The following is a 17,537-nucleotide window of genomic DNA, read 5'->3' on the forward strand; positions in this document are numbered from 1 at the left end:
GGCTCCTCTCTCCTTGTTTACACATGTTACTGCCTTTATGGAAGACAGTGAGTGATACATGACTAACACGGGCACCACATTAAATGAAAATGAAATACCTTGAAGAAGTAGCAAAAATTACATCATCCCTAATTTGTGATGGTATACTTCCAATGAAGCAGCTGACAAGCCTGGAGTCCACCTCATGGAAACTGAATTCTGTACACAAAGAGCTCCCAACATGCCAGTACGATGTTTCTGACTGCCTGTGATTTGGTCATAGTTACTGCTGTATGTTTTTCCTTTTGAAAAAAAAAAACAAAAACAGACCAGTTTGTTCAAAGCATGAAGCCCTGCATACCTATTAAGCAGCACAGGATCATGCAAGCATGTTGCTGTAGGGCTCACAGGGATTCCTTACTCTGAAATATTCAAGACTATAGTCCCAATCTTCAAAGTGATTTACGATCCAGCCTCAAGCTACCTTACTAATCACCCATCTACTCAATGGTGACCCTATGTAGTACTGTACCCCTAAGGGACAATACAAACCTCAAGTAACAGATTAGAGCTGTGAAAGCAGAGGTAACATTTTCTTGAAGTTCTCCAACTTCTTAAGACTATAGAACATACCTTATGAAAAATGGCTACTACCTTATCCCCTTGAAGGCACAAACAGGATTGTTATGAATGACTAACAACAAAGAAAGTTTAAAGTTTCCCCTCTTACACAGAAAAATAATAAAATCAGTATTGGTCAGAGCACACATTGGATGGATGGTATAAGATGTTTGGATCTCAATTTGATGGCATAAATTCAAAAAAGGAAATCAATGTTAAATACTTTTTTTTTCCCGACTGTTCCCCAGTCCATCGGCCATATAAGTTTATTTAAATAATCATTCCTTGGAAGGGATTCAGGTATAGATAGTTTGATGTGTGGAAATAGTACCATATTTCACTCTCTGAATCTAATAGTCTATTTACTCATAGGAAATGGGTACTGATCCCTTTAGTCACTGAAAGGATGGAGTCCCATGTCCTCTCCTTATTGTCTAAGACTGGGGCAGAAGCTAAGCAGACTATCTTATAGAAGATGACTTCCCCCCCGAAGGCAGTATTAATAGCTTCACAGATAAGGCAGCAAGGCTGTGATCTGCCAAACAAATCAAAACTGTTGCCATAGGCAAGTACTAGAATGGAAAAGTAAGAAAGAAATCTAAACTGGAAGCTGCCATTGTGTGACTGACAACTGACAAACCCCAGTTCACATCAACTGAGGACAATTAAAACCCCTACCTTCTATGACTCACACTTGTCCTTTAGACTTCGTTCTAAAACCAGAAGGTAAAAGAGCACAATTTTGCCATTCCCCTCATCTGACCACTCCCACGCAGATGGAGTATCTCTTGGGAGAGGGAGGCCGTTGAAGGCGGTGCGCTGCAGCGTTCGTGCTCTCCAAGAACTGATCAATGTGCAGTTGGGGAGTGTAGCATAAGCCATCAGAAAACGAGCACGTAGCCAAGTGCTACTACGTACTCTAGTCACTGTCCTTTCCTTTGGAAGGACTATTTCTCCTAACACTTAGGCATGACAAAGAGGACGAGTAAATGGTTTTTTGACGCCTCTGCTTTTGCAATTTGGTTTGTGACCTGTTGCCATTTACATCTATTTATTTTTGTCCTTTTTTTTACTTACATGATGTAGCTATCAACAAATAGGGCACAATAATGCCATTAAACGTCGCATAAAGCTTAAAACCAAACTATCAGGAGGGCTTTTGGTTTTCCTTGGCATAAATTTCCTGTTCAAGCGGGTGACGTGGCAATACTGTTGCAAAGCAAGCCACAGTTATTCAGAATGCTGACATTTTCTGCACCTGACCATAAAACAGCTCAGTTCTTCTATTTCATCCCTACTTAGGTAGAACTACCCAGTACACTGATGCATGTGAGAAATGACAGTGGGCCTTGACTTCCAGCCAGTTAATCTGTCACAGTCCGAGGCATATATGCTGCATGTCTACATTAATGTCTTAAGTAGCCCCGTGCCCCACAGCTTGACCATCTTCACCATTTTGCTGTCAGAAAGGTCCCATGCATGCCTGTTGCTTGGGCTAGGAAGCTTTTGCTTGCTTTGATTCAGCATTCCCGAAAGACATTTTTGGGCACCATGGAGGAGTCAGCATAATCTAAGGAACACGGGCAGTCTCTAAGGGGCCACCCTGTTTTGGAAACTAAGGAGGCTAATTACCGAGGTTAATTACTGTTATGGACATGGACAGACTGTACCAATTGATCACAAGGGCAGAGAATTCACCGGGGACTCTGTGGTTTACTGTAGGGGACATGGCCACAGAGGAAGCAGCCGGTGGGCTTTAGCGAGTTAAGGGATAACAGATGTGCTGGCTACCTCGTGGGCACATACAGGGGACTTTATACCTAGTCTTAACGTATACCTGCAAAACACCTGGGGAAAACCCAGCTTCAGCCCCACATCACAAGGTAAATGCTTAAATTTCCCTGTTCATTCCCTTCTTCCAGCCAGCATCACTTAAGATTTTCCAAGTGTCATGCAGAGACGTTTGGGTTGTTTCCAGCAGACTGTTTCTCTGGCTGCTGGCTTAGGGAGATATGCAGGCTTCCCATGCTCTGCAGCCCCAGCGGCTATTCCCAGCCCTGCGCGGGAGCGGCATTCCTTTCTGCCCACTCCCTTTGCCCCGGCTCAGCCTGGGACACGCCGGCAGCCCTGGTGCGCAACTCTGCTCTCCTCTCGGAGGAGCTCCCCGGGGTCCCCACACACGTGTTCAGGGTGCTGTGAGACTCAGACCAGGTGGCTGAACATCAATTACGCAGGGTCAGCGAGGCTGCAGCTCGAATGTGCGAATGCCTTTCCTCATCTGTTTCCAGCATGCCTGGGGATTGCACAGGCAGAGAGCAGTAGGAGAGAACACTGTGCCGAGAGCGAGGCACACATGAATGTGACAGGGAAAGCCTGCTAAGTTTTCCCAGTTTCCCGCCCCTACCTACCTTAAGAAAGGATTGTGCTCCCCACGGCTGCAAGGCACAGCAAGTGTGGGCAGGACCTGACAATGGAGACTCCTGTGGTACAGGCAGCGAATCGACGATTTGTACAAATGCTTTTTTCCTTCTTTTTTCTTCTTCTATTTTTTTTTTTATCCACGATGAAGAGCAGGTTTGTTTCCAAGACCATGTTTCCGCAGGAGGCCGGGGGGTGCAGCGAGGCGGTCAGCTTCCTGCTGAGCTGGGAGCTGCGGCCTCCCGAGGACGGGCAGAAGGGCAGCCGTGCCGCTCCGCCTGCCGCACCCGGCACCGATGGCTGGCATGCAAGCTCCGGGAGCTGCGTCGGACATAAACGCTCATGAGCTCAGAGCTGCGCTTTGGGACAAGGCTTAAACCTGAGGCAGTTAGGTGTTTTTCTAATGACACGAACAAAAAGAAGGAAAAAAAAAAAAAGCAAAACCAAAAACCCCATTTGCAAAACAGGACAAATGGAAGGGATTGGGCTGTATCCAAAATATTTCATTTTGCCTGACGCCCCTTTTTTGTAAACAGCCTGATTATAAAGTTGGAAGGTAATTCTGACCAGTGAAGAACCTTTAAAAGCCTGGTGAAATCCAAAGAAAAAGTATAGTTGGAATAAAGAATTTATTACTTGGTTCCATCAACCAATGGTGAGAGGAGGTGTGGGCATGGTCTGCAGCTAAGACCTGCCAAAAATAAGCCAAGCCCTATTTATCTGAATGATCTTTACTTGCTGACTTCAGAAGGCTACTTCAAAATAAAGGTTGGGATCATTTATGAATAAATAGGATGCCTGAAATATCCCAATAAGTGTACATCCTTGGTAACTGATATGATCCAAATGTTCTTCTGACCTTGCGTGTCTAAAACAAAAATAGAACTAATTGGTAAATTTGTGTTGAAAATTGTTTTTTTTTGTTGACAAAAAATCCTTTTTTGAGGAATGTCTGCTCTGTCAGGAGAAAAAAAAGCCAAATAACGCCACCCTTTCAGTTCATATAGAAGGCTTCGGTCAGTTTTTAAATTCTGGTCCAGCCTTCCTAAAACATCCTCATTTCCCTAAAACCTCCACTGAATTTTAAACTTGCAGGCCTGCTTTTCCAGTGCACAGGTTTCCCGCCCCGCGGCCGGCCGAGCTGCACCAGGACACCAGGACGTGCTGCCTCTGCCGCTGGCGGCGGCCTGGGGCCCACTCCACCATCCCGTCCCGTCCCATCCCGTGCTGTGCCAGGGGAGCCCCGGGGCCGGCCACCCGGGCACAGGGCCAGCTGCTGGTGCAGCTGCACAGCCTCCCCTCGCAGATGAGTGTGAAATGAGCTGTGTGGGAAAAAAGGTTGTGAGAAGTGGGGCTTCCTCCTTGGCTGGCCAGCAGCTTGGGGTCCGCCATGCCTGTGCCCCAGCCCCCCTGACCTCCACCTGCGGGCTGATGTCCCAGGCTGGCCTCAGCCTGTCCCTATCCCCATGGCCCTGCTCAGCCCTCCAAGGCCATGTCTGACCCTGGCGACCACCCCTGGACCTGCTGGGTGCTGTAGGGAAGTGCCAGGAGGGTGAGGGCCCTGCCGCCCTCCCCGGTGTCCTGTCTCCCAGGAGTAGCACACTGCACTGCTGCTGAGGAAAGCATGTCCACGTCTCCCTCGTTCCCAAGATGTACAAACTGACGCAAATGTGTTCAGAAAATGCAGTAGCCTCATTGAAGAGGGGAAACTGTGCTGCAAATACTTCAACAGGTGAAGTATGTGCAATTGCTCATGGAAAAGCAAGTTTGCTCATCAACTTCTCTGCAAGAGCTTTTCCCTTGCTACACACCATTTCTAGGGTCCGAAAACAAGGAGCTACCCTTGCACCCAGCACTTTCAGCTTCCAAACGGACAAAAAAGGGAATGTGAAAATCAACAATGTCGGTCCTTAGTCACTCAGAAATGTTTGCATGATAAAAATCACATACTTTCACTGTGAGCTGAGTCAGCTGCTGCTGTCAACTAGCTGCTGCCATTTTAAAGAAAAGAACTGTTGATAAACATCAAGAAATACTGCAAATTTCACTGTGCTTTTTGCTCTTCTGGAGAAAACAAGGTACTGCGAATAGCACAAGGCATTAGCTTCCTAAGGGAGAAGGGGTTAGAGAAGATAAGCTGCCTTCTTTGGCAAGCAAAGATATTGTAACTGTAAGCTACTAAATTAACTTTGAACTCTCCCAAGATCTTGGATCGGTATAATACAATACAAAGAATGTTCCACTCCTCGACCAATTTTTGGCTTGGAAAAACAAAAGCAAAGAACTAATAAAGAATAGTCTGATCTCAAACAAGAAATTCATTACTACAAAAAAAAAAGGAAAAAAAGATCCACTAATACAAACCGTGCCCTGAACTACTGAATTAAAATATTTATAACAAATATGTTTGCTCATAGAATAACTGAATAAGCCCTAACGCAGCTTTACATTTTGGGTAAGGCAAATGTGTTCGGACTTATAAATAATTTTTTTTCCCAAAATTTAAAAAATACATGGTAGATTTAGTACCATAATGCATAAAGACTTCCTGTGGTACAATTACTACACAATAAAACCCAGATGTGCTACTTTAAAAGCTCAAGGAAGAGCAATGTTGTATTTTTGAAACCACTTCAGCTACTTTCAAAGAAAGGTGACGAAAATAACAAGATCTTTTTTTGTATGTTAGTTTACCTTGTCTGGATTCTTGTCTGTCTCTATCACCATTTTAACCTTGGAGAAATATGGGAAGCTGACAGAACTCTCTCCTATCAAATTCAGCACAATCATACAAGATGCCATTTAATAACTCCAAAAACCAGAATTACTCCAACTATATTACTGCACATATTAATTGAGCATGCTTCTGACCTGCTCACAAGAAAAAGTAAGTAAAAGACTCCATGTGTGGCTTTCCACTGAGGGATTAAAGAACATGGCCACGCACAAGATCCTCTTCCTCATAGCTAACTCCAGGGACACACTGTATACTGCTTTTGGTGTAACCTGTCTCTAGTCCTTGAACGAATAACTTGAATCAGTGTTAGGATATGACTGTATACAAAGAAAAGCCTTTCTCATTTAATCCACACAGACATAGCAGAACAGGCTCTTGACAAAATCATCCTAAGAAGAACTATGAATTCATTAAGACATTAGGATGAGTACTGGTTTCATAGGCGTGGCAGCAAAAAAGAATTTCAAGGAGGAGTTTCAGGAATAACAAGGGAAGGAGACTTTTAAGAAAACTCTTACTGATGAGTGGAGGAGACAGCATCGAGAAAGAAAGGATCAGAAATAAGGAATTGATAGCTGTGGTCCATGACTACATTTCCATGCATGCGATACTTGCAGTGAGTGTGTTAGTCTGTTGGACATCACATGGTTGCTGACAGGTGAAATCCTGGCTCTAATAAAAGACAAAACAAGAATCCCATTTGGGCAGCCGTGCTGCTGCCCATCTACATCATGGAAACACCACTGCCAGATCAAGGCAGGACTGTTGGTGTCGGAGGAAGTGAGGGGTTTTGCCTTATGTAGCTGCCTAGATGCCACTTCCTTCACTCAGGACTTCTCAAAGTTCTTTAACAGAGCTGCCCCTTCTTCACAGCTCCATGACTGAATGCAGAAAGAGTCCTCTCTGAACTACCCAATAATTCTTTGAGGGTTCAAAGAGATTTTGAACCAGGTGAAGAGATGTGCTGGGAGGCTTTCTGAAATACTGTTTTTTTTGCAAGGTGTCATTACTCTGTCCCATTTTTTTATGAAACTCCAATCTTACTCAAAGATGAGCCAAACTCTACGCTTATTTAAACAGCCATAAATAAGCCATGTCTTCAAGCATGGAAATGCCTCAAATTAAGTTGTTCTAAAATAGGATTGCCATGTTTCTGTTTGGGGCATCTCCTAGGCAGAGCTATTTCTGAAGCAGTGTGCAGGTAGGGAGTCCAGTATTTCCACGAGGAGATAGATTCTCTTTGCATGCACTAAGTAACGTGGCAGAAGAAATCGATACATCAGATTGACGATTCATTCCTAGATCACCCGTGAAGCAATGCATGCACTATTACATTTTACACACTGTCATCCTAGTGCATACATTCACAGTGGACGTGCCGAGCAGGAAGGACCGAGTGACTACCCCACCCTGGCTCCTTTTGGCCTGGAAATCCTGGCTTAACGTAAAAAGTCCTCCTGTTTCAACCAGACAAAAGTTTCCAAATGGAATAAAACAGGACACATCTGGGAAAACTTGGATGTAAGATAGCCACAGAGCATTGACACATTTTAACTTAGAGCATTAACTTAGGCACCTGTGTCAGTAATCTAATTTCACTAAGAAGTCGACAGAAGGAAGTACATAGTACTGCTGGCTTTATCCTCTTTTTAAAGATTGTTGCTTCTCTCACCTTTAATGCCATTCCCCTTAATATATTCCTTTACAATGTCAGATAAGTCAAGAAAATTGTACCTCATGAGCTACTTTGACTCTGTTTTCTAAGTCTCTCTAGACACCTATATACGTTCTCCTTTTTAACAGCTGGGATCTGTTGTAGTTATTTTTGCAAATGTTATTCTAACTTATCCTCTCTCAGTTTTCTTTCTCGTATCTGACAATCATTTCCTTCTTTCTGGGATTCCATTGCTCCCACCAGACTACAGCTTGGGGTGAAAAATAAGTGGTCTTCATTAGGGGAAGTTTACAAAATGTACTGAGGGGGCACCAACAAAGTCATCAAAAGTTACAAAACTACTTAGGAAGAAGCATGCTTTGGGAAAGACAAAACAGAAAAAAAATCATCATTAGCAAAAGACACATTCTCTCTAAAAAGAAAAAAAAAATCCAAGGATTACATTTTGGATGCAATACATTTGCAGGGACAGAAAGAGGGAGAAGGTATCTGCAAACTTGGGTAAACTTTGGGTAGTTAACATAACCTAATTTTAAGACAGCTGTATATTTAAATCTACAATTTAGAATAGTTCCAAAGGTATTTGGGGCCTTTAACATCGCCAGCCAGTGTACGCCAAAGAGCGCTAAAGATAACTGAAGCCTGATCCACTCCATTTGGCTGTCTCTCCTAGCATTTCCATCCAGGGACTGTTTTTCCTTAGTTCTCTTAAAGCCTGCAAACAGCATCCTCTCCTCTTGCTAGAGACACCATTTCTTCTTCCCCAATCCTCTGGTATCCTATACATCCTACTCCTTTTTCTTCCTCTCACTTCTTTCTTTGCTCAGAAACATCTGTCTCCCTAACAGATAGCAGCAGCCTGCCCGGCAAGACATCCAGTCAAATGCTCTGAGTTCCCTTCTTTCTCTGTCCCTCCTCCCTGGCTTTCTCCTTAATGTCATTCCAGTTTCTTCCTATAAGCAATTCCACTCATTCAACAACACTTATCTCCAGCAGCTGCAATTCATTCACACACACACATATATGTGTATATATATATATATATATATGTGTTGCTGTCAAACTCAGCAGCTCTGCTTGTCTCGTTACAGGCAGAACCATGACTTTTAAGATCTGGTCCCACAGACTTTAATAATTCGTAGCAGGTTTTTTTAAACCAAAGTAATAAAACACTTCATAACATTAGCACATTAACCTGTGTAACAAATAATAGACGGTTCAACGTGACAAACAGGATTACAATATAAAGAATACAATGGCCAGCAACCCACCTGCAATTACTCAGGTGCTGCTGCTCACTCACACCTACTTTGTCACTTTGCAAACCCACTCGACCAGAGCTGTCACCATAAGGAGCAAGCCCACCCCTCCTCCCACCCCCAGCCGCCTGCTCCCAGTCCCTGGCCAGCCCAAGTTTCTATGAATACCAGTGGTGATCTGATCCAGGCTAAAGTTAGCTCTCACCCCTCTTCTCTTTTTGGGGGCTGATTAGTTTAAATGAGTAGTTTTCCAATTCAGTTCACCACACGACTACAGAAAGACCTGTGCTGGCCAAGGGAAGGGAGCAGCATACGGGTAGAAGAGAGGATAAATATTCTGGTGGCAATGTTGCTCTAATTTTTCATGGAAACATGAGCAAACTTTCTCATTCACATTCACTGGGGCATTGCATCTCCTACACAGCCCACACCTTAGGAACTGTTAAATCAGGGAAATTAGACCTCCAAGCAGGCCAGTTTGCTCTTCCAAGATACACTGGGAAAACCAGCATGTGGAGATTCAAGCAGCCGTGACCAGACTGCATCCACTAACTGAGGTAACTGGAACACCTCGGAGGTTTACTTCTATATTAACACCACAGCCTGTGTTCTACAAGCAAGAACATGAAGGAGAAAGAATTAGCCCATGCTATAGCTAAAGCTCAGGTATCACGCTACGCACGCTACAGCACAACTTCATAAAAAGCAGAGTCACACCACAGATGTCACCTTTTTATGTCAACCGATCCCAGTGATTCCATTACTGGGACTAAACCGCATCCGTTATCACCAGCCTGCCCTGGTTTCAGTAACGCGTGGTAATATTATCATCCATTTAGCGCTACTCAGCAGAATGATGTTTTTATAAAAACATGGCAAAGAAAAGTAGCATGTGACACCCGAGGTCCTCGCCCGCATCCCTTCCTGTGGGGCTGTGGGCCCTCAGTCTACCACCTCTCCTTTAGCCACGATGTGGAGAGACCAACCAGCCATGGCAAGCTGTACCTGCCAACTGCAGCCTGAGCGCAAAAGCATCATCTGTCTCAACACTTGCTGCAAAAGCCCTAATACTTCCCATTTCTTAATATATTACACCATCTCACCACAAAGATGGAACCACATCCGGTATCTGTAAGGAGTGCAAAGTCATAAAAAAGAGGTGAAGGTTGGAGACAGTAGGATTAAAATTAAAAAAGTAGGATAGCTTTTGCAAAAAATGGAATCAAGGACCCACTTGCACGTGACCACAGAGCCTTGCCTAACAAATGCAGCCACAAGCCAAGCCTCAGCAACCTTTCCGCCTGCGGTACCCAGGCCTGGTCCAATGCCTGCTCTCATTAATGAAAATCTTTCCTTTAAATTCACGAAGCTTTGCAACAGGCAAATGTTGCACTCCCATATACGTTACCGTCTTTCACATCCTTGTGACAAAGACCCAAGAGTTTGGTACCTTCTACTTTGATTACATCGACACCTCAAGTGGAGAGTTGCAACCACCCGTCTAGCACCTAACTTCCTAATGTTCATTTTTGGATTTAACAATTTAAACAATTTATGTATAAACATGCCTCTGATTTGTAAAATTCAGCCATAGCTTTGACTTCTCAGTCCTCAGAGGAGGTCTGTACTTAACTGAAGATATTTCATCTGCAGGTTAACTTCTCCAAAGTACTCTCTGGTATCTATAGCACTGTATTTTTGTCCCACCCATCTGCCTCGGTGCTTTTCTTATGAAAATGAAGATGTTCTGGGGCTTGCTTTGCTATCGCTTTAACAAATTACCCGATCTGAGCAAAAGTAACAGTGGCATACTTCAAACAACCTGACACTGAAGCCTCACGCTTCTCTGTTAAACATCATTTTGTTGAAGGCAGTAATCTCTAAGGCTCGCAGAGATGATTTGTTGGTTGTTTCTTTTAGTGCAATGATAGATAAGCCATCTGGCAAGAAGGAAAACGCAGCTCCTCACTTTCTGGTGCCAAGGAAACTGCTTTTTCCTCCTCTTTCCTCAGTAAAAGTCATAAGACGTTTTACTTACAGCATCCACTTTGACGGCTGACAGCACGACTTCCATCAGGATCAGCAGAAGCCCCAGATCCCTGCAGGGAAAGGTGAATAAGAGCGATATTGTTTTAAGCTCGCAGAAAACAAGCACGTGGTAAAACCCTGCAGTTCAAGGTGACAATACGACTTTAAATGAGTTATTTCCAAGCGCCTGCCGAGCGGAATTACTTACTGACAAATAAAAATACGTGCACCGGGAAGCAGCGAGATGTCCATTTTCGCTCCTTCCTTGCCCCGGGGGCTCGGCTCGGGGCTTCCTCCCGCCGGACGGCCGCCCCTGCAAAGCAAGAGCAGAGCCCGCACGTAACGCCGCTCCCCGCGGCGGGGCTCTCCGGGCTCGGCCACGCCGCTGCCGGGGCAGGGAGCGGCCCCGCCGGCCGCCCCGACCCGGGGGGGGGACGCGGGTGGGGGTGTCGCAGTGTCCCGCCGCCGCCCGGCCACCCGCGGGGGCGCCACCCCGGTGGGCTGGGCGCACCCAGCACCCCCAGCCCCAGTCCCCGGCCCCGGCCCCGCAGCCGCCGCGCACCCTCGCCCGCCGCGCTGCCGTGCCCTCCCGGGCGGCCGCGACCGTGTGGGGCGAGGAAGCGGCGCGCCTCCCCCCTCCGCCCGCCCCCCCCCTCCTCCCGTCCCGCCACCCACCCGCGGCGGGGGGGAGGAGGAGGAGGAGGAGGAGGAGGAGGAACAACGGCGGCCGGCGGGGAGCGGGCGCGGGCGCCGTTGCGCCCTCCCAGGGTCCCCGCCCGGGGGGAGGAGAGGGGGCTGCCGCCGCCCATCGGTTACGGCGCGGAGAGTCCGTCGCCCCCGAGGCATTGCAGGCGCCGCGGCCGCCGCGGAGGGGAGAGGCGCGCATGTGGGGACGGCCCCGCCGAGCCCCACGCTGAGCCGCCGGCGCCCCGCCGCCCAGGGACCCACGACGCGGTGCGGGTCGTCGCGGCAGCATGCGGCTCTGGGTGGGCTTCGGGCTGCTGCTGAGCGCCGAGCTCAGCGCCGTGTCTGCCGCGGTGAGTACGCGGGGGGATGCGGCTCCCCGGGGCTGCGCGACGGGGCGCCCACGCGGGACACTCGACGGGGAAGGGGACGGGGTGCCCCGGCGCAGCGAGCCCGGCTCTCTGCCCCACGCCTGAATTGCGCGGGGCCTCCGCTCTCGGAGGGGTGGAGCGGCCAGGTGGGCTCGGCGGGGATGCCCGGCTGCCGTGGGGCTGCGCCCCCTCGCCGGCCCTCCGCGGGGGCGGGGTGGGGCGGCCGGCTCCACGCGTGGGAGCCCGGCCTCCCCACGGGCGGGCGGCGGGGTCCGGGCTCGCGCCGCGGGACGGGGACGGGGACGGGGACGGGGACGGGGACGGGCCCCGCCGCGCTCTCGCCCTCCCACGGCTCGGCAAGGAGCGCCGCTGGCTGGGGAGGGAATAGAAAGCACGCACCCACCCGGGACTTAAAAGTAGCAAGTTGTGCCTTCTCCACGGTAACAACAAAAAGAACCAAAACCTGAACTTTTGTAGGGAAAAAAAAGGAGAGAAAAAAGGAAAACGAAGGGGTTGGCTGCTTGGACTCAAAGCGCTGTGCTCTTTGCCCTTGACCCCCGCGATGGGCAGCAGGCTGGAGACCAGGAAGGATCCTGATGTTAATGGTTATAGTTGAGTTTTGGCACCTTTCCCGATAGAGGCAGATTCAGCCTCAGACATTTAAAATCGAAAGTATGCAACTAGTCTGAAAGTTCTGCTCAGGGAGTTAATTTTATCACTGAGATGTTAGCTACCCGCTGTCCTTAAGTTAGAGGACCCTCTTTCCTGGCGCTCCTGAAGTATTTGTGCAGTTCCTTCTGTACCTCTGAGTAAAGTGTAGTTGGCATCATAATTTGAAATAGGCTGTCTTCTCCTGTCTCCTTGGTTTGTTGCATTTGATTAAGTCCATGCAGTAGTGAAAATCAGGGGTGCAGAAAACTCTTCTGTAGCCATGGGCAGATGGGTTTTTGTCATGCTTTCTGCTATAAATATAGGATCTTGTATGAGTAGTCGATAAAGGAAACACTGGAAAGTGTTGCTTTTAAACTCTTTTTCTGCAGTTTCAGGTGAAATTAGGTTCTATAATGAATTATGAGATCTCTGTGTGACCATGGGGACTGTACGTATGCCTTGAATCAGATGAAGCCAGAAATGCACTGAACTTATGATGTCTGATCTGTTGCTCCTAGGCTGATAGTATCAGATTCACTGTGGTTGCAGTAAATCACTCGGTGATGCACCTCTTAAGCGATTCACCCATCATGGCATTAAGCTGATTAAACTGTATTCCTTTCAGGAATTAATTAATTAAAATCTTTTGAACTAAATGATTCATGTTTGAGTTCTGAATTTGGTATTCCTAGAGGTGTAAGTATCTGCCTGTGAGATATGCTCCTGTCTTACGCTGTTAAGCGAAGTCATTGGGTAAACCATGACTGTCAGTCAAAGACAGATAACTACATTGGGAAGATGTGCTTGTTAAAAGAAGATACAAACCTTAACATCAATTATACAATTACAAGTCTCCTGTAGCAACTCTGAAGAGGCTCTGCTTTAGAAGCATCCTTTATGTGCTGGATAAATTGTTTTATTTAAAATCAAGATTCCTTTAAAATGTAATCTGGAGCTGTTAATTATATTATGAAGTTATCCCCATAATTAACCACGGTTTCTGCGCCATGCTGACTGCAGATTTACACTTCCTCATCGGCACCACTGGGAAACACAAGTATGTGGTGGGACTTGAGCGCCTTGCACTTTTGTTGCCTTAGATAAACTTTCAGCCGTACATGGGTGGCCTTTCAATCAACTCAGTTCTGTTGGCATTGCCCCCAGCTCCACACTGTTGCCTGTCACCTGCAACTACCCAAAAGGCGATGGAGACTGTTGTTGGATGGCAGTGTACTGGGTGTGATGGTGGTCAAGGGGCTTCTCTTTGGCGGTTTTGGAGGTTCCTGAGCCAGGCTGATGCCTCTGAGTGACTGTGGCCGGGTGGTGTGATCCACTGTACACCTGGGCAGGACCTCTAACTTCTCCTTTTGGAGAGTGGGCAGAGCTGGCCCATTGCTCACATTGTCCTCAGATGAACCAGTTCCCACCATTCGCATTTAAAGAGCAGGCATGTTAGCAGAGGACTGTGTCGTAGGCAAGGTTGTATGCAGTATTGTTTGTGATGGGCTGAATGGAGCAAGTGCTTTTCTCCTGCAAAAAAAATGATGCTGTTTTTTCCTGCTCTAAAATAGCTGATATTAGCTGTATTAAAAAAAAAAAATATCTGTTATTTGTGCAGCCACAGTCTTGTCATGTTTTTATTTGTCCCATAGCCTTCATCACAGAATTGCTGAGGCTGGAGGCCACCTTGGAAATTCTCTACTCCAACCCCCTGCTCAGAACAGGGCTGGCTACAGCAGGCTCCCCATGGCCACGTCCAGCTGGGTTTTGAGTACCTCCAAGGTTGGAGGCTCCACAGCCTCTCTGGGGAGCCCATGCCAGTGCTTGGCCACCCTCGCAGGAAAAAAACTGTTTCTTCATATGTGCACTGTGGTTGTGCCAGGGTAACTAACTGAGACTTGACAGTGCCCGTGAATGCAAACATAGCAGAAGCAGCCTGTGCTATGTTGTTGGTGGCGATTCTGCAGTGTAACGGGGCTGGCAGTGTGAAAAATTGTTTTTATCACTGACATATCTGTGATTAAATACATACAAGGAGATTTGGAAGGACTGTTCTCACAGAGGCGTTTGACGCAGCAAAGCCAGCCTTCAGCCAGCTCCCAGCAGGATCATGTGCCTGAGCACAGAGGAGGGAGCTGCTCCATCGCAGCTCCCGCAGGTTGTAATGTGGCACTATAGAATGCACCCAGATGTGGCACTGGAAGCTCAGTGTTTTTTTACGTTGACCAATTTTAATTAATATATTAATTATAGCTAATCTGGGCTTTTGTACTGTTCTATGTTCTTCTCAGGAGATTAATTTTCAAATTACAAGGAGAGCAGAGTGGAAGACAGGGCAGTAGATTAAGATGTTTCCAGGTCAGCCTGAGAGACTGCTCCCATGAGACGGTTACAGGAGAAGCTTGTTTTGATGGATCTCTGCGGGGGCTCTCATTTCTGACACTCTTCAGGCTGCCATTTCCTCTGAAGAAAGTCCATTTCCTAACATTAGTACTGCTTCGTTGAGAGATGACAATGCCGTGGAAATCCTGGTTTCATGTTTTGGTACCTTGTCGGTGCCGCTGCAGCGCCCGTCCCTGTGCCTTCTGCAATGGAGCAAGATCTTCCGGCTGCTCTTGGGCCCTGGGGCAAGTCGCCTTCCACACAAGTGGGCTGGCTGCCGTGTAATGCTCGGGGAATGGAGGTGATGCCCTCTCTGCCACCGCTCAGCGGTGGGCTTAGCGGCCTCTCTGAGTTCCCAGCCCATCTCCCTTTCCAATTTTAGTGTTGGCAAAATGGGAGCTGGGCCAGAGCTGAGAGCAAGCTCTATCCAACTACTAGGAGAAGGCAGGCCAAAACAGTGATAAAAGCATGCACATTTTTTTCCACAGGGGCAGTGCTGATTCCACCAGCGCTGTTTGAGCCGGCTTGTGGTAGCAGCTGGGGACACACTGGTGGGAGGCCAGGAGGTTTCTGTCCCCCAGTAAGCCCCATGTGGGAAGGGGTGCCCTGTCCATGGCTGGGCAGAGGCAGCTCTGCTGTGTCACCCTCACACCTTCCTTGTGTCACCCCTCCTATTTTTAAATTGTATTTGGGACTGCAGTCTGACACATGGAATTCTAGGCCAAAAGTGAAAAAATAAATTGCTTCCAATTAGTCTGAGCAATTTTTCTGTTCCTTTTTTGTTAAAGACATGGTTTACTGAGACGAAGAAGTACAAGGCACATAAACCGAGAGCAGATAAAAGAAATGACTTAGGTGTTTGGCATGTAGCTGAAGAGAAGTCGTATGACTGAGTCTGAATGACTGACAGCACTTCACTTGGGTGTGCTTTTACTAGTGAAATAAGGCTGGGTTGGGCATCTGCCTTCTGCAGCCATTTGTGTCTAGGGCTGCTACTGTCTTTGATGCTGAGAGAGCTATCCCCTAAGGCCATTTGACGTCCCTGTCCCAGCATGTCCTTAAGGACTTGTCAATACCAAGGGCACGTCTAACAAACCCTGACAGGTTTTAGTTCAGGGTGGAGATATGGTCACTTCAATTCAGAAAATGTGGCCAGAAGGAGAGACCCAAATGACTTGCAATAAGTTAAGCACCTCTTGGGCTAGAGGGCTTCAAGGGGAAATGGGAAGCGGGGCTCTCTTCCCATTGCCAGGCTATGGTAGGGTATGGGAGGGTCTGAAGAAGAGAAGTTCAGCACTCCCTTTCTTCCTGTTGGGGTGAGGTGGCTTGGCAGGAAAGGGTGTGAGGCCTGGAGCAGCCGAGGCTGCACCGCAGAGGGCCATGGGAGTTTGGGTAGGAAGGTGGCCTTCCAGCCCAAGGCGAGGAGCATTTGCCAGGGAAGGGGCAGTCATGGGTTTGTCCATCTGCCCCCAGCAGAGGGGAGTAATTTAGTCAATATATATCCAGAACAAAATGCACGGGCACTTCTGTGAGCAAGGGGGCAGGCCTGGTGACTCCTAGCTCTCAGGAGAACATCCAATCCCTGCTGTCCTTCATGCCTGCTTCCCCTCTCCCTCTGGCCACCTTTTCTACAGCATCACGGCACAAGGTGCTGGAGTCAGGAGAGAAGGGTAGGCTGTTTTGGGAACACATACCAGTTTGCTGCCAGCTGCGTTGGAGAATGTGGTCCCTGAGCAGTCACTCCTGACTCACCTTGGTGAACTTTGTTCCTGGAGCTAGCTGTTGAACGTCAGCACACGCAAGTGCGTTCCTGGACCGTCATCCCAAGTAGCACAGTTTTCGCGTCTGAGCGTTTGTGTGTATCAAATGCCTGCTGGACTACTGCACTGTTTCATTGCTTGGCGTATATGATCCAGGGATATAATTAATTTATATAATGCCTGAGGTTATGCTGTATGTATACTGTCAGTTGCCTTGTCACATAGGGAAATGTAGGATAGCTGCTGCAGGCAGCTAAGACAATTTTTTTAAAATGTCAGAAATCATCTCTAGGGACAGGCTTATGAGTATTTTTCTTTTTATAGAACTAGACTAAACAAAGGAAGATTCAACAACCTCAACATGAGAATAAATTGAGTTACTTCATCAGTGTTTAAAAGTTACATAGTGCTCCCTTCCCAGAATTTCCTTTTGACTTTTCCATCACAAAGGCCTGTAACACCTTGCAAAATTTGGTCAAAGGGAAGAATTTGGGCGTGGCCTATGACCTGACTGAAATAGCGACTTGTGCCTTTAATGAGTAGCTGAAGGTGTGAAATAATGCTGCAAGTTAATGATGTCTGTGAGAAGATAAATTTTTGATCCTCTGAGTTGTGAGCAGCTGGAATTATTCTTGGTGATTTAATACATCAGAAGAGTATGTGGCATTAGCCCTCCAAGAGCCTTTATCGAGCTGTATCTTGGACAATGCGGAAGTAAAACACAGGACAAATTAAAACATTGTCAGTATGTCAATTACTATCATCATGCTAGTCTAATCTGAAGTGACTTGTGGTAAAGAAAATGGCAGATGTGTTCTTCTTAAGGAATATAAGCGGAAAATATAAAAAATATTTTGAAAAACCACTGTGTGTTGTTACTTTCTGACAGATAAAAACAGGAGAAGGATGATCAAAGATTGAATAAAAATAAATTTGTGTCCATTTTAGCTTTAAGTTCCTATTTACTATTGA

The 17,537-nt window shown here is 47.1% G+C and overlaps 2 protein-coding genes across 3 annotated transcripts in view; one reads left to right on the forward strand and one right to left on the reverse strand.

Annotated features, from left to right (window-relative positions):
- The window catches only part of COL4A2 (collagen type IV alpha 2 chain), a 149,174-nt gene extending 137,633 nt beyond the window's left edge, over positions 1–11,541 (reverse strand). The window contains exons 1-3 of one of the 2 annotated variants that reach the window (XM_064440380.1): positions 11,393–11,541; positions 10,926–11,030; positions 10,728–10,788 (exon numbers count right to left, since the gene is read on the reverse strand). In XM_064440380.1, coding sequence (XP_064296450.1) covers positions 10,728–10,788; positions 10,926–11,030; positions 11,393–11,526 — 300 coding nt within the window. In that variant the 5' untranslated portion in view covers positions 11,527–11,541. The other variant, XM_064440388.1, reaches the window with a different exon arrangement.
- Positions 11,435–17,537, forward strand: part of COL4A1 (collagen type IV alpha 1 chain) — a 131,116-nt gene continuing 125,013 nt past the window's right edge. The window contains exon 1 of the mRNA XM_064440396.1: positions 11,435–11,754. Coding sequence (XP_064296466.1) covers positions 11,692–11,754 — 63 coding nt within the window. The 5' untranslated portion in view covers positions 11,435–11,691. The remainder of the gene's footprint in view (positions 11,755–17,537) is intronic.

This window comes from Phalacrocorax carbo, chromosome 1, assembly GCF_963921805.1.
Source record: "Phalacrocorax carbo chromosome 1, bPhaCar2.1, whole genome shotgun sequence".
Lineage (NCBI taxonomy): Eukaryota > Metazoa > Chordata > Aves > Suliformes > Phalacrocoracidae > Phalacrocorax > Phalacrocorax carbo.